Source organism: Xiphophorus hellerii, chromosome 13, assembly GCF_003331165.1.
Source record: "Xiphophorus hellerii strain 12219 chromosome 13, Xiphophorus_hellerii-4.1, whole genome shotgun sequence".
NCBI lineage: Eukaryota > Metazoa > Chordata > Actinopteri > Cyprinodontiformes > Poeciliidae > Xiphophorus > Xiphophorus hellerii.
The window spans coordinates 1,027,503-1,043,421 of NC_045684.1; the positions used below are offsets into that span (position 1 = coordinate 1,027,503).

Consider the following 15,919-nt stretch of genomic DNA (forward strand, 5'->3'; position numbering starts at 1 on the left):
CACCAGGTGTTGCACTTTGGGCACATTTTGTTTCCAGGCCTTCACCTGGGTTGCTCTCTTTCTAATTTAGCAGCAACGCATCGGCAACTTTTGGTCCAGGCCTTCATCTGAGTGGCTTTCCGTCTAATTTAGCAGCAACGCATCGGCAGGACGGATGAGGGCGGCCCAACAATGGCCCCTCAGTGCTCGGCGCTCCTTTGCATCGAGTTCAGCCTCAGAGATAACCCTTGTTGTCCTCTGCGGCCGGGGTGAGGCAGATGGGGTGAGGAACAATGGCCGGACCCGTGTGGAGGGCGGCAGCGACTGACACAGAATGTCTGGACCAGAGCCAGAACCAGAACCAGGCCAGATGTCTCCGCCCTCACCGACCTCACCCGCCCCGCGGCGCTCCGGGGCCGAGCGACGGCCCGCCCCGGCCGCGTCAGACGGACCGAACACACCCCGAGGGAGAGGCAGAGCTGGGTGTTGGCAGCGTGGGCAGCGGATCAGAACCAGAACCCTCCGCGGCAGATATAATGGCTACAGCGAGCACCTCGGGGCAGAGCAGCTTCGGGCTTGGAAAGAAGAAGAAGAGTCCCGGTCTGATGGATCAGCTAAGCAAATTGTTTGGAGGAGAGAAGAAGAAGAGGAGCAAGGTGAGCATCTTCTGTTTCAGCGCAGCTCTGGAGTTCTTCCATCCACTAAACTTTATGATAGAAATCTTTCCAGTCTTGGGATTTGTGGGAATTTTCTGAGAACCTCAGAAAATCAAAGAACTTGTTTGATAATTACTAAAATTAATTTTGTACTCCTCCTTTTTTCTGTTGACGTTGGTGCAATTTTAATTTTGGTTTTTTAAATTTTCAGCATATTGTGGATCAGAGAACTTAGTTTAGTAATTATAAACATACTTCAAGATAAATTAGGGTTTTTTCGTGTTATATATTTATTTTAAGATTTTTAAAAGCATATCTGAATATTTATGCAGTTAATAAAAATGCAAGGCGAAATTTGTGTGCATGTAACTGATTAAAATATAATTTTTAAATGTTCAGGAGTGGTTGAAAAATCCAGTGTTGTGGATGGAATCAATTTAAACGCGGAGCTTTGATTAGTTATTTTTCATTTTAAATATGATTTTCCAGTTTTTAAGCCAAATTTAAAGAGTTTATTTTTAAATCATTTATTGTTTTCTGTAAAAACGACTACATTTTCTCTGCCGGACTGAACTCCTCTTGCTAGTCGCTCCATTTTGAGCTCCAAACGTTGTTTGTGTTTATTGGCTGTTTTTTCCGTCTCACCTGCTCAGGGGTCGTTCAGGGGTCACCTGGCTGCCTCGCCCCAGCAGCCCTCGGCCCGCCGTCGGACCAATGAAAACGCCGTGGTGCATTTCTTCAGGAGCCTTGTGAGTCTTGTTGTAATTCACACTTTCCTCATTTAACTTCTCTGCCTTCACATCAGCGTTTCCTCTAATCTGCATCCTAACAGTAACTCCAGGTCACATTTTTGGAAATTTCCTGCATTTTTCCTGCAGGAGAGCAGCAGTTCCTTCACATCCTGCACTGACTGTAAAGCTGCTTGATTCTTTCGCTGCTTACTACTAATGAAAAACTGCAGGAAACGTCCATCAGAGCTTGTTGTTGTGTTTTCTCTGCCCTGTTCACTCAGTCACGCTGTCGTTGTTGTTGTCGCTCTGGTGTTTCTCCTGCAGGTTTCCTCCCCTCCTCCTAAATCCACGGTGAGTCTCACTTTTTGTTTCCCCACATTCAGCTGCAGGGTGAAGTTAGGGGAAAGAAATGCTTTAAAATGATATGAGTTTGAATCCATGAAAGATTTCTGATTATTGATAAAGTTCAGCAGTTCTGGCTTTACTGCCATCTGGTGGCAGCTTTAAAGAATGCACCACAGAGTGAAATATGCAGAGTTCTTCAGAGAAAGAACGTCACAAAGGAGGTTAAAATGTTCTCTAAACAATTATGAATCAGCTCATCCATAAAGCACAAATACCTTCAGTTTATAACCCAGAGGTTGTAAAATCAGCAGGAATCCAATTAAATTCCTATTAATCCAAAGTTTACTGTCTTGATTTGTTGCAGAGCAGATTCAGTTTCTTAACATCACATTCATGTTGCAGCGCTGAGGTTTTTTATTTTTAGTGGTGTGATCTCCTCTGGTGGAGGAACAGAAACTGGGTGGTCCCTGCAGGACCCTCCAAAGATGGAAGCAGAGATTTTCTGAGAAGTTTGAGGCTCTTCAAAGTGGTTTATGGAGCATTACTGAGTCCTGAATGAAGAACAGAGGCAGCAGCAGCAGAAGCACATCCATCAGGCAGCTGTTGGGTTTAGTTATCGTCAGTCCCTCCAGGTTTTTGCGATTATGTGATCATGGAAATTCACGCAAAATCAACACATTCCTGCATTTTTCTACAAAAATGATCAAAAACATCAAGTTCAAGCAATACTCACTCCCACCTGCAGGTGGCAGTATTTCTTATTTCTACACTGCTGCCTGAGCCTAAGTTGAAGTCAAGTAATCGTCCAAAAATTCACATTTACTGTCATACATAAGCGCAAATGACCGGGCAAAACAGCATCATGGTTTTCCTCCTGATGGTCCGGTTGACCTGGTTCTACTGGAACCAGAACATCTGCTCCACCTTCAGCTGCTGTGGTTCTGAGTCAAACCAACCTGTTCCCCTCCTGGCCTGTGGGGGCGCTGCACCAAGAACCACTGAAGGAAACGACACAAAAACCTCTGAAGACGCTGAGAGCAACTTCCTTCTTCACCAGATGGAAACAAGATGGAGGCATCAGATTTTAGTGTTGGAGGATTTCTCTTTAGTCTTTGGCTGAAGACCAGGAGCCATTTCTCCTGCTAGCACTAGGCTAGCATGTTAGCTTTGGTTGGATTTCGCCAGAATAGCCTGCTGCTTCTGGAGCGGTCTCCGGTCCGCTTGGCGTTCACTTCAATCAAACCCAGACCGAGATTTGGAGGACCAGAGGTCAGAGGTCGATTAGCGTTCACACCTCACCAACCGGACCGGACTTTCTGGGAAAGCGGACTGGAGTGAATGCAGCCGTAGGATGCAAACATCAGGCATAAGATTTGCTCTGTTTATGGTTTATAGTTGTTGGTCAGAGTCCGTTTGATTTGTTGATATGTTGGCGGTTCTGCTCTGACCCGGTTCTGTTTCTGACCTCACTGTCTGTTTCTCTTTCATGTCCAGTGGAGAGAAGTCTTGGGTTTGGTATGTGACACAGTCGAACTGTGACCCTGATTAAACCCGTCTGTGGAGAACCTCCTAACCTCTGCGCCCGCGTCCCCGTTTCTGCTTTCAGTCCCACGTCGGCCATCTTTTTATACCCTGCGCCCGGTGGGACCTCATGACTCAGAAACGCCCCCTTCACTCACACACTGATCGTTTTAACAGACGGTTTGTTCAGTTTGAGAACAATCCTCTCTCCTCCTCGCTGCTTCTGGATGACTTTGAAACCTCTCAGCTATTTATGACCCGGTAAACACCTTCTCTTATAGGACCTCTCGGCCTGCTCCTCCTTCCTCCTCCTCCTCTTCATCTTCTTGTTCTGTGTAACACCTCCACCTCCTTTGTGCCAGAAATAACTCACCAACCCTCCCTTTGTGCCGTTTCATCTCTCAGAGCAATTTGACGGTTGTTTCTCAGCATCTGTGGACTTCGTCTCATCCCCGTCTTCCCGTTTCTTTCCCTCCTGTTTGTGTTTTTCTTCTTAAAGGTTTTCAATCATGTTATTCTGTTGCAGTAAAAGTTTAAACGTTGCTGCAGCAGAGGCACCAAACATCTGAGCCGTTTTTCTTTCAGTGTAGCAGCCATGAAGAAAACAGCTTAGAAAATATTAAACATTTACATCCTGACAATTTCACTCTACTGTCCACAGGGGAAACTTTGTTTGTACCAATCAGCAGTGGATGTTATTTTCTGCAGTGCATTAAATAGTCAGAAAGTTCAGCTCAGCGCCTGGCAAATCTACGGAAATGTTGAACTGTCAGATATTGGAAATAAATTCAGGAACAGAATCTCCTTTAATGAAAAACTTGTTATAACAAGATATAAAACTCATCTCAGTTTGTGTCTAAAATCAGAAAGCTGAAAATATGAAACTCAATTTAACAAGTTTTGAATCTCATTTTAAGAAACTCAGTCAGTGACACAAACTATTCCTTTAGTCCTTCGTACAACTTCAAGCTTGTATTTGGTGTGGAGAACGAACCAACTGAAAACCTGCTGATGATTCTGGTTTAGTTCAGCAGCAGCTCCATCAGTCGTCATGGTGTAAAACTGCTGGGATGTTGTTTGTTCCCAGAGATGAAAATGTGACTCATTAGCTGCTGTTTCTTTACAAATGTGTGTAGATATTCCACTAATGTCCAGAAAATACGATTTCTCAGTTATGGTGTTTCTATTGAAGAAGAAATTGTATTAAAAATGAATGAGTTTGTTCACGCGATGTCAGTAAAATACACTGCTCAAAAAAATAAAGGGAACACTTAAACAGGTGTTTAACACTTAAAGTGTTCCCTTTATTTTTTTGAGCAGTATAAATGAATAGATCAGGTTGTGCTTTCAGCTCACTGGGTCTTTTTCCAGGCCTCCGCGTCGCGAACCGAGAGCACGAAGTCGCCGGTCAGGAGACGCAGAGACCAAAGCACGCTGTCCAGGCTCTTCAACCTGGTGAGCTGCCTGCATGTTTGCCTCCTTTAAAGTTTCTGGTTTTCTCCCTGTGAGTCTCGGCTTCACAAACCGCGTTTTCCTGTCTGTGTTCACGCAAACGCATCAGTGACGCTCTCCGCCGAGATCAGTGAGTAGCTTCACCAGAATAAATCCATCTGCTTTTAAATCAGCCTCTTCATAATCACCTAACAGGCTTCAGAGCTGCAGCATCATCCTTTAAACGTCACACAGCCGTGGGAAAAGAAAGTACACCCGTCTCATTCAGAGGGTTCTGAAGATCTTTCAGTCCTACTGGAAATAAGCAAAACACAAATGTTTGCAAAAAATTAAAAAAGTACACCCTTCCTCTTAGGATGGACTTAGTGGTCCGGATGTGGCTTAAAACACAACGCCAGGGTGGAAAACCATCAGCAATGGCCTGGGAGAGTTCAAAGGTCATCTCCAAACCACCTGAAGTCCATTGTTCTCCAGAGAGGAAAACTATTCTAACAAGATTTTTAAAAATTCTAAATTGTTGAAGAAAAAACATTTTTAAAACTGAAAAAAATTTAAAGTATAAATTTAAAAAAATTAAATATATATATATATATATATATATATATATATATATATATATATATATAAAATATTCCAAGAGGTATCAACATCTCAGCATGAAGCTCAGAGAAATGACAAAAAATCCCAGATCACCTCTACAAGCCTCGATTAGCTGCTAAAAGGTCATGACCCTGATCCATCATGGCTGCCTGGAAGGATCGAAGGCAAAACCTCTTCACTCTAGAAACAAGATGGCCACCAGATTGAGGTTAGCAGCGCTGCATCTGGAGGAAGAACGGGTCTTCCGGGACAAGATGAGACCAGAGAGACAATGGACCAAAATGGAGGAAACCCAAACCCAGCAGATCAACTGTGAAGCACGGTGGTGGAGGAATGATGGCTTCAATGTTCCAGGATAGGAAGAACACAGGTGTCAAACTCCAGACCTGAAACTTTAGATGTTTCTCTTCGTCAACAGACCTGAATCAAAAAGTAGAACATCAGCGCTCTGAGGAACTTGCACCAAGAACCACTGAAGGAAACGACAAAAACATCTGAAGACACTGAGAGCAACTTCTAAAATGGAGGAGTCAGATTTTAGCAGGTTTCTCTTTAGTCTTAGGCTAAAGGCCATGAGCCATTTCTCCCGCTAGCGCTAGGCTAGCATGTTTGTTAGCGTTGCATTTACCCAGAATGCCCCTGCCTGTAGTCCAACTTTCTACTTTAGACCACTTGGCGTTCACATATGGATTTGAACCGCATGAGAGCAAACCCAGACCAGAGTTTGTGTTTTTGGTTCAGTTACGCATTCACACCTCACCAAACAAACCGTGTTTTCTACACAAATAGCAAAGGGGGCAGGGCTTGTTCTGCAGCCACTGATTGGCTAAAATTGGGTCCAAACTGGGTCATCGGCAGGACAATAATTCCAAACACAGCGATCGGTCAATGGCCTACTCAAAGACCAGACCTCAACCTGACTGAAATGCGACATTTGTTGATAAATATCGGTTATTTCGGAAAGATTGTGGACTTTCTCATCCCCATGACTGTAGATGCAAAAATCCATCATTCATCTGTTTTCAAACAGCTTCTGACATCCGGTGTTTCTGGACAGAATGACTGTTTTTTAACCTTCCTGCCTTTGTCTCTCAGGGAGAAACCAAGTCCCGTCCACCCCCAAAACGCTGGAGCACCATCTTCTAAGCTCTCCGCCGACCTCCACCGCTTAGATCTGACGGGACCAGAACAACACCAGGAAGGAGAGACGGATCCGCAGGAGTCAGACCCACAACCTCAACAAATGTTAACCGACTAACGCAACGCCTCTCCAGACTGAGACATGGATTTTTGTAAAATCTGGAGAAAAGTAAAGTTTGACTTTGTTGCTTCTAAATGTTTGAATGTTTCTGAACCGTCCTGTTTCCGTCTGCGGTTCCTTCTGTCTCGGCTTCCTGCCTGAGTGACGTGTCGTTGCTGTCGCTGATTTTTAGTTTTAATCAGAACTTTATCTCTCTTCAAACACCAGTTTAAATATCCAATAGATTTATTTGTTCTGGTAAGATTTGATGCAGCTTCATGTTTCAGGTACTGTAAGATGCAAAATGTTACATGGCCCTTTTCACTGCACTGTAACTAATTCCTAATCTCATGATGTATGTGCCTCCTAATGAAGGTTTTAAGGAGAAGATGTGTGTCGTCTGAGCTGATGGTTAAACTGTAAGTGAATCAGAGGTTTTAGTCGAGTGAGGAGATCAGAGCTGTAGGCAGCATGTTGGGTTCAAGTGTTATGCTAAATAATTTCTCATTTGTTTTCATAAGTTTGTTCTAACAGAAAAAACTGTAAATATCTATTTCTCCTCCCTGATGTTTATGTGAAACAGCTGTGCATCGTAACAGAAACTTGTTCAGTCTCGTCTTTAATAAACGGTCAGTAAATGTTTCTTCACACCAACCAGCCAGTTTGTTGCATAAATGATTTTTTCACACTGCTGGTCAATTATCCTTAAATTGTGTGAAAAAAGTTAACTAGATTATGTCACAAAGACATATGGAGGAGAGGCAGAGTGCAAAACCTGCAGACAGAAACCAGGAAACAAAAGCACACTGTAAAAATCCAAACCAAATCAGATGAAAAACAGAAACTCGGTGTGTGTGTGTGTGTGGGTGTGTGTGTGTGTGTTTTCTGGATTATAGAGCATATTAGGACCTTTCATGGGATTACACCAACCTTCTGAAGACCGATGTCTACGGTGGTTAAGGTTAGGAATATTGACTTGATGAGGCTCATCTGTCAGCAGGTTAAAGCCACATTTCTGTATTAAAATTATTTTTACTGGTCTGATGTTCTAATCTTACATGTCATGTTTTCATTCACTATAAGCAGAAAATCATCAATATTAACAAGAATAAAGGTGTAAAAACATCAGCATGTGTGGAATTAATCTACCTCGTGTTTTATTTATTTAATAAATGAATGGAAGAAACACAAAGTCCTAATAATGATATAAATACAAACTAAATGCAGTTTTCAATTTAATTTGTAAATTACAATCATAAAGACTATATTGGTTAGATAACTAGTTGATTTGGTGTCTAGATAGCGTTTTGGCTAACGGACGTTTTGGTTGAACACCTTGTAGTTTAGCTAGTTAGAGATGTTGGTCATTTGGCTTGTTGGATGGTTTTGTTGGTCAACTATCTAAATACACTAAAAGTAACTTTTGGACCAAACTTATTCACACAAAGAAAATCTTCAACAGAAAATTGCCTTATTGACCTGTTTGCTAGTTAGATAGTTAACAAGCTAGCTGTCTGTCTAGCTTGCTTTCCACCCATCTAGCTGTTTAGCTAGTTTAAAATATGCTTAGAAAACAGGTAAGAAGAGTAACTGAACTGCACCGCCCTGTTGGCTGCTGAAAGATAAACACAAATAAATTATTTATGGTTTTAGTTACATCACTTGATTAACGACCTAATTAATCTAATTAATTTACAGATTTGAGCACCAACAGCATTTTGATATGAAAATAAACATGAAGTATGGTTGAAAAATCTCTTTATGAGCATTTCTCATTGACAAAGAAGCCCATTACCCATAAAAACTCCCACACGTTGCTGTGAAACCCTCTGGATGGTCGACCATCTGCCTGGGACACGAACGCTCCCCAGAGCTCGGCTTCATCACAGCCATGAGTCACAACTTTCTCTTTATTAGAAAATTAATCTCTGAACTGAGAGCACAACAAGCTCAAATCTACACCAATCAGTGGTGGTTGTATGTCTGTGTTAATAATTTTTTATTTTATTTGAAATGAAATTACTCTATAAAACTTCATAATCAAGCTGTGACACCAGAAATGCCGCTGCAGCTGATCCTGCTACGATTTGAGATCTCTGTCTCTCTGTTTTTGATAAATGGCAACAAAAGTTTCTTCCACATTTTCCCGATTTCTGATTGTAATGTAGTCGACTGCCTCCCACGTCTCAGGAGAAAACCGCAGCAATCTGCACATCCAGTAGAAACTCAGCCTTTAAGAAAGGGGCTAGTGAGGTTTTCCCAAAGATTTATAATGTTTTTGTAACAAATGTACAGTTAATATACCTAACATTAACTCATATTAAGTGTTTTATTACAGTTTCTTCCAGTTAAAAGGGAGATTTTCCTCTTTATTTTCACACATTCTCAGAGGAGAGAATGGTTAAAGTCAGCAGGTTTCCTTAGTTTATCTATATCTATATGTCTATATCTATATGTCGGTATCTCTAGTTCTAGTCAGTCTCTGCTGCTCTTGATAATTAAATACGTCGCAGACAAAAACTGACAGAAAAACATTTTAATAAATTTATTTCAGTTCAAATTAATAACTTATGTGCAAAAAGCAAATTAACTTAATTTCCAAAGAGGAAATTGGCAGCAGAGCTCAGGATTCCTGCAGCCTGGAGGACGTTTAGCTCTCGCTGAATCGCTCGGCTGCTTCCTCCTTGAAGACATGACCAACAGAGCCCAGATCCTGAGGCGGCGCTCCCAGGATCCCGGGAACGTCGCCCAGCAGTCCGCCCATCCCATCGTCCTCCACCTTCACCTGTCCCGCCGCCACGAACACTTCCCCGTCATCAAACCCCAACCCGTATCTGTCTTCCAGCTCCACCGCCATCGCCGTAGCGACGCCGCAGCCCGCAGAGGCCAGCCTCTGGCACCGCGCCTGGTGGCGCAGGAAGCTGTCTCTCCACACCACCTTCTTCCCACACAGGCTGCACTCGTAGGGCCGCAGGCCGCCGTGGGTCTTCAGGTGCTTGGTCAGGTGGTGCTTCATCTTGAAGGACTTGGTGCAGACGGGGCAGCCGAACGGCCGCAGGTTGAGGTGCTGCATCTTCACGTGGCGGTCCCGCATGCTCTTCAGTGTGTACGCCTTCCCGCAGTGGCACAGATGGACCTTCCCCGCGTAGCCGCCGGCGCCGGACGCCGAGGACGAGGAGGACGGCGTCGGCGGGGAGGGAGGCTGGGGAGGAAACGCGGCGGAGGACGACGGCCAGTTCCCATCCGCCATGTTGAAGTCTGGGGACAGCAGAGGACGCTGGGAGACGTGTCCCGTCCCGTCCTCGATCTCGTCGAACGAGCCGAAGCACTCCAAGTCTACGTCTCCATCATCTTCCTCCTCTTTGTCGGGCCAGGAGCCACACGGCGGACCCGGAGCGCCCGGTCCACCGGCGGGGACGTCGGGGACCTGAGAGGACGGGTCATCTCTCTGGAGTCTGTCCTTCATCAGATCCAGAGTCTGCCTCCCAGCAGAACGCCCGCCATCCTCAGCGTCGCCTGGAACCCGAAGATCTGCAGGAAAAATAGGAAAACGCCTCAAAATACGGCCGAGAAGACGCTCAGAGCTGAACTTTGACCTTTAAAGGTATTATGTGTTTTCCAGACACATGGTGCCATTGAAGTAACTATGTTACCTTCAGTTATCACAATGCTGTACATATCAAATATAACTTAAAAGAAATTTGACTTCCTAATTTGACGCCTTCAAATTGGGTCTCTGTCTCTTTAAGAAGCTCCTGTTCTTTCTGAAGCTCCGCCTCCAGGAAGTCATCCCAACATGGCTCCTTTATTATCCCGTTAACGTTTTCACCAGCGTCGCTCTGAGCAGCAGCTTCTATAATGAGCTCAGCTAAACAAACACCTGCTGGGGGAGGAGATTAATTTAATCTTAGAAATTAACGAGTTTTTTCTTGTTAATTTTCAACTCTGAGGTCTGAAATGTTTCAGTTTTTTTCTAGAAAATTTATGAGTTTTTGCCAATTTTTTCCTTTCAAACTCAGAAAGTTTCTTGTCTTTTCTAGAAAATTTCTGACATTAATCAACAATTTCTAAGTTTTTTGGCAGGAATGTATTCCTATAGTTTTTTTTTCTGGTCCGGATTCGCCTTTGCAGTTTCCCGTTCTCCCTCTGGTTCCTACCGATCTGTGTGAAGCCGCCCTTCGTCTCCTCCTCTTCCTCCCCGACTCCTTCATCAGCCTCCGTTCCTCTCGTGGCGTTCCTCCTCCTCTCCTGGGTCTCCTCCCCGCGCTGCTGGAACCGGACCTTGTGCTTTGGCGCCTCGGCGGCCGGAACCACGCCCAGGTACCGGCCGCTCTGGCCCGGTCCGTCGTGGCCCGACGGGCCCGGTTTGGCCGGGCTCGTGATCCATTCCTCCTGGCAGCCGGACGGCTCTCTCTGCGGGTAACTTGGGAGTCCATCCAGCTGGGAGTCGGCCGGGTTCTGCTCGGAGGACGGCCGCGGCCGGTTCCACCTCGCCTCCTGCTGCGGCCGCCGCCATGTCGCCAGCGGCGGCAGCGCATCCGGCTTCCTGTCCCTGCGGCGGCCTTCTCGCTCGGCGTACAGGCACTCGGTGCTGCTGGGCGACTGCTGGCGGGACGCCGACCCGGCCGCCGACCCGGCCGCGGCGCAGGGCTCCGCCGACGGACGCGGTCGCTTCAGGATCTCGGTGCATTTGTCGACGATGTGCCACATCTGGAGGAAGCTGGCCACGGTGACGTAGTTGACGATGTCGTCGTGGATGATGCTCAGCTGGCCGGTGTAGGCAGAACTCAGGACACTCTGGAAGGCGACCGGGTCCAAGACGGAGGGAAGCGACACGGTCGTTACGTTCTTCAGTAACACCTGAGAGAAAAACACCTGGTTACAGAACAGATTATGACAGGCAGGATTCCCCCACTCCATCGTAAGCCTGGCGGGCCTCCAGGCTCAACTTGTGCTCAGGCTAAACTTTGTTTACTTATTTTAGTTTTTGTTTTGTTTTTATGTTTGCCTGTTTAGACTTGAAGTTTCGGTTTTGTTAACCATGTCTTCCAATAACACATAACTATGTGATATTTTTTAAATTCCTACTTTGACTCAAAACCCACCAGGATCAGGAAGTTTTCCGGGGGAATCCCTGACAAGTAAACGATTAATGATTCATTTAAAGTTGATCAAGTAACAATTAATCAATAAGGACAACATTTTTCAGAATATAATAAACAAACAACATTATTTTGTGTCTGCTGTATTAAATACTAAATAAATAAAACAAAAATTGTGGTTTTCCAACATTATTACACTTTCATATATCTATAAAACAGCAGAACATGAACTTCTGGGGTTGCTGAATAAAAAGATAAAAGGAATAAAAAGCGAAACACCTAATTTCTCATGAACAGAAATATTCATACAGATAGTCTCTAATTGCTCTTTTCTCCATCAAACGCATTAATTCACCACAGACCTCAAAACCAACCAGCATGTCTTTTTCCTGTTATAATTATTTTATGTTTCTGTCATTACATCATTACGACAGCATATTAAGGCCAATAGAGGTAGAAAAGGAGGAATAAATGTCCACTAAAACTTCACAAGTTTTGAAATTAAACTATTTTAAAAATTACTAGAAAAAACAAGAACATTTCTGAGTTTGAAAAGTCAAAACTTTGCTAAAAAAAAAATCTAAATTTTTTATTTTAACCTCAGACATTTTCTTGAAAAAGTAAACCTGGAAATTTCTGAGTTAAAGAGTCAAAATATTTTGACTTTAGAAAACAATTTTCAAGTTTTTTTAGAAGATTTTTTTATATTAATCTCAAAATTTCTGAGTTTTTTGGCAGAAACTTTTTGCATCCCACATTGAACTTTTGTTTTTTCTTTCCTGTTCTGGTATGCCTCCGCCATTTTTGTTTTTGTATCAACTGGCTCCCTTAAGGATGACCAGCGGCTCCCTCTGGTGGGTGAAGGCCAAACTACAACAGTAAAAGAGAGTTTGAGCAAAAGTTATTCATCAACTGGAACTAATTTTAATTTAATAAATCAATAATAGTTAACACCTGGGTGTCTTTTCACTTTCGGGTGAGAAAAGAGTCAGCGAACACCAAGGAACCCACCTGGTCGTGGAAGTAAGGCGAGGATGCAGCGAGGACACAGCGATGGGCCCTGAACACCTGACCTTGAACCTGGATGGAAAGGTCGCACAGTCGGCCTTCCTCACGCTGCCGGTTCAGGTTGTCCAGAACGGCAGCACGGACGCCGGGAAAACACACCTGGACGGTCAGAGAGGGCGGAGCCACGGAGTCGCAGCAAGTCGGGTCCATGATGACGCAGAAACTACAAACATGAAGCAAATATATCTGTCAGATATTGATCTGAATTATCTCGCTTAACCTTCAATTATAGGTTCCTGCAGAACCAAAGAATGTTTTCATCCTCATGTCTGATTTTGGTTTTTACTCTGGTTGCTTTTACTTTAATATATCCATATTCATGGGAATAATTAATCAGGAGTTTTGAAAGTTTTGTGGTCCAGAGTATCCAGGTGTTGATGCAATGCCAAGATGGAAAGACATCAGCAATCTGTGAAAGGTCAAAGGGCATCTCCAGCCATCTGAAGTCCATTATTCCCAAGACTTTCTGAAATTTTAAAGTGAAAAATTGTTTGTTTTTTTTTTTAAAAATTAAATACATAAAAAAAAATAATAATAATAAACTAAACAAATGATGTAAAAGAAAATAGATTTTAAAAAATAATTTTAAAACATCAAAACATTCAAAAGATTATTCCCAATATATTTTAAATGGAGGAAAAATATTCCAAAAATTTTAATTATTGTTTTTATCTGTAAAAATACATTTTAAAAAATGAAACAATAAAAATATAAGTTAAGTTAAATTGAGATACAATCAAAGTATTTAAAATAAATTAAAATACAATATTAAAAATGCAAAAATTGAGATAAAAACAAAAACAAAAGATTATTCCAAAAACAATATATTTTTTAATTAAAATTATAATTTTTTTCCAATAAAAAAACATTTAAAAATTGAAACAATAAAAATGTAACAGAAAAATAATTACATAAAAAATGTATGTCACATATTAAACAAAAGATTATCCCCAAGATAACAAAATATTTTTTTAAAAATTAAGATCATTGAAAATATAAAAGTTTACGTTAATTTAAAAAATGAACCAAAATTTGCTAGTGTTTCACAGCAGAAGCAGCAGCAAATCTACAACAAAACGGCTTACAAAGAAATAAAACAAGGTGCTGCTGTGGCCTAGTCAAAGTCTGGATCTCAATCTGAAATGAGAGCTGAGAAGGAATAAATGTCTGTGCACAGACCGGAACTCCTCAGGTAACGAGGCCAGACAGAACCTGTTGCTGAAAGAGGTTTTACCTGCAGGTGGATCCGGAAGTGGATTGTTTTTAACAACGCCGAGTAAAATATGTAAATTAATCTCATTTCACAGTTACGTAGCATCAGCGCTGCTTCAGCACCGAACAGGACCGATAATATGATTTCCGACTGAAGGTTCGGGTTATAACTGATCATCTGTTTGGTCTCTGAGAGTCTGCCGAAGTTTAATGGTTTATTTTATTGTTATTTACAGCCTGGTTCCGCTTCAGCCACTCGTTCCCACTTCCTGATTTATGCTAACCTGTTAGCCGCTAGCTGCTAGCTCCGTTAGCCTTGTTACCTTTGATGGTTTCTCCGCTCTACGGTTGGTGACGGTGTTCTCGGTTATTCCCAAAACAACATCGCCGTTTCTCACATTACTCCTTATGTTCCAGGTGTCAACTACCACCGCCTGCTTGGGACAAAATACTTCAAGCTAGTCCTGCAGAAGCTGATGCTGCGTTCAGTGTTACTGGGAATTAGAGAATTACGATTCAAATGTCCTCCGTTCACTTGTTAGAACAAGAACAACTCGGATAGTTGACAATTGGATTTGATAAATTAATGTTAAAATGTTGCTGCACGTTGACAATTAAAATAAATAGCACAGTTAATGATTACATCATGCAAACATATGTAAAAACGTAGTTTCTTCTTAATCAAACGTACAAAGCTAACAAGCTCTGGTATGTTTTAATTTAGTGACTCAAAATGTCTAAATATAATCCTAGACAAATCTACCCTAACTGTCATCCAACGCGACCGCAATGCTCCATTTTAAACGTTTACTTCAAGTTGATATTAGAAATTCCGAGTTTCCGGGAGCACGTGAATGCAACATAACGGTCCACTCTGAGCTAACGCAGCATCTTGATCCTGAAAGCGCAGTGAGAGAAACTGACCTCATTACAGCCCAAAACACGTCGGGGGGTAAAACTGCTTCACTGGGAGAGGCTGGGGCATCTACTGAATATTTTACCCATTTGCCTGACATTTCTGTTTAAAATGTCATTTTTTATTCATGTAAAATGTTCTGAGATGCTGAATTTTGGGGTTTTATTATTTATGAGTCAGAAACATCAAAACTACAAGAAATAGAGGTTTGACATATTTGTGTAATGAATATAATAGATTAGTTTTACTTTCTGAAATGAGGACAAAAATACAATTGCACTGATTTTCTGAGCAAAAACGTATAAAACTACGAGGGACCCATAAACTAAATATTTATTTTCCAAAGTAAATATTTGAGTTTCAAACTATTTAATTTAAAACTAAATATTGAGCTCAGACCTAAATATTCATCTTGCTAATTATATTTTGTAAATAAAGATATTGTACATAGTTAGCAACTATGAGATAAATATTTAGTAATCCACCTAAATATTTAGTTTGTTGTTAACTATTTAGTTAGCAAGCTAACTAGCTATTGCTTGCTATTTCGGTAGAAAGATAACAACTTAAGTCTGAACTAAATATTTAGTATGGAAAATAAATAGTTTGAAAACTAAATGTTTAGTTTGGAAAATAGATATTTAACTTGAAGCTAAACATTTTTTTTTCAGACTAAATGTTTATCTCTAAATAAAATATTTATTTTGCAAACTAAATGTTTAGCTTCCTTACTAAATATTTAATTCAAATGTTAAATATTTAGGTTTTAAATTAAATATCTAGCTGGTGAATAAAATATTTAGTTTGAAACTCAAACATTTGTAAATGTAGGAATGACATGGTGAACATGACATGGTGAACATGACATGGTGAAAATGACATGGTGAAAATGACATGGTGAAAATGACATGGTGAATATGACATGGTGAATATGACATGGTGAACATGACATGGTGAATATGACATGGTGAAAATGACATGGTGAATATGACATGGTGAATATGACATGGTGAATATGACATGGTGAACATGACATGGTGAATATGACATGGTGAATATGACATGGTGAATATGACATGGTGAAAATGACATGGTGA

At 41.8% G+C, this 15,919-nt stretch overlaps 2 protein-coding genes and 1 long non-coding RNA gene across 10 annotated transcripts; 2 read left to right on the forward strand and 1 right to left on the reverse strand.

Moving 5' to 3' along the window:
• Window positions 1-257: 257 nt before the first annotated feature.
• Window positions 258-7,652, forward strand: LOC116730629 (myelin basic protein-like). Of its 7 annotated transcripts, XM_032579982.1 has the most exons (7): window positions 258-635; window positions 1,289-1,384; window positions 1,691-1,717; window positions 3,206-3,226; window positions 4,604-4,687; window positions 4,794-4,814; window positions 6,380-7,652. In XM_032579982.1, the coding sequence occupies exons 1-6, from the start codon at window positions 273-275 to the stop codon at window positions 4,794-4,796; spliced, it is 594 nt and encodes a 197-aa protein (XP_032435873.1). In that variant the 5' UTR covers window positions 258-272; the 3' UTR covers window positions 4,797-4,814; window positions 6,380-7,652. The 7 variants fall into 7 exon arrangements, with proteins under 7 accessions (XP_032435873.1, XP_032435871.1, XP_032435875.1 ...); XM_032579980.1 differs by lacking the exon at window positions 4,794-4,814; XM_032579984.1 differs by lacking the exon at window positions 3,206-3,226.
• A 1,393-nt stretch (window positions 7,653-9,045) lies between these two features.
• On the reverse strand, window positions 9,046-14,358 carry zbtb22a (zinc finger and BTB domain containing 22a). 2 transcript variants are annotated; one of them, XM_032579966.1, is made up of 4 exons: window positions 14,230-14,358; window positions 12,638-12,857; window positions 10,682-11,384; window positions 9,046-10,055 (listed from the first exon to the last, which is right to left on the reverse strand). In XM_032579966.1, exons 2-4 carry the CDS (start codon window positions 12,842-12,844, stop codon window positions 9,175-9,177), a joined length of 1,791 nt encoding a protein of 596 aa, XP_032435857.1. In that variant the 5' UTR covers window positions 12,845-12,857; window positions 14,230-14,358; the 3' UTR covers window positions 9,046-9,174. The 2 variants fall into 2 exon arrangements, with proteins under 2 accessions (XP_032435857.1, XP_032435858.1); XM_032579967.1 differs by having other exon boundaries at window positions 14,191-14,296.
• On the forward strand, window positions 13,760-14,436 carry LOC116730636 (uncharacterized). Its single transcript, XR_004341376.1, has 3 exons — window positions 13,760-14,063; window positions 14,143-14,253; window positions 14,324-14,436. It is a non-coding gene; the product is annotated as an uncharacterized LOC116730636 (long non-coding RNA).
• The last annotated feature ends 1,483 nt before the right edge of the window (window positions 14,437-15,919 follow it).

What these genes read in the sequence shown, in the direction of transcription:
- LOC116730629 (XM_032579979.1), top strand. Translation starts at nt 273, where the DNA reads ATGGCCGGACCCGTGTGGAGGGCGGCAGCGACTGACACAGAATGTCTG. An exon ending in CCCCTCCTCCTAAATCCACG is followed by an intron (nt 1,718 to 3,205) that starts GTGAGTCTCACT and finishes TTTCATGTCCAG; the next exon opens with TGGAGAGAAGTCTTGGGTTT. An exon ending in GGAGAGAAGTCTTGGGTTTG is followed by an intron (nt 3,227 to 3,317) that starts GTATGTGACACA and finishes TTCTGCTTTCAG; the next exon opens with TCCCACGTCGGCCATCTTTT.
- zbtb22a (XM_032579966.1), bottom strand. Translation starts at nt 12,844, where the DNA reads ATGGACCCGACTTGCTGCGACTCCGTGGCTCCGCCCTCTCTGACCGTC. An exon ending in CGCCTTACTTCCACGACCAG is followed by an intron (nt 11,385 to 12,637) that starts GTGGGTTCCTTG and finishes TTTTTCTCTCAG; the next exon opens with GTGTTACTGAAGAACGTAAC. An exon ending in GGGCGGCTTCACACAGATCG is followed by an intron (nt 10,056 to 10,681) that starts GTAGGAACCAGA and finishes TTTTTCCTGCAG; the next exon opens with ATCTTCGGGTTCCAGGCGAC.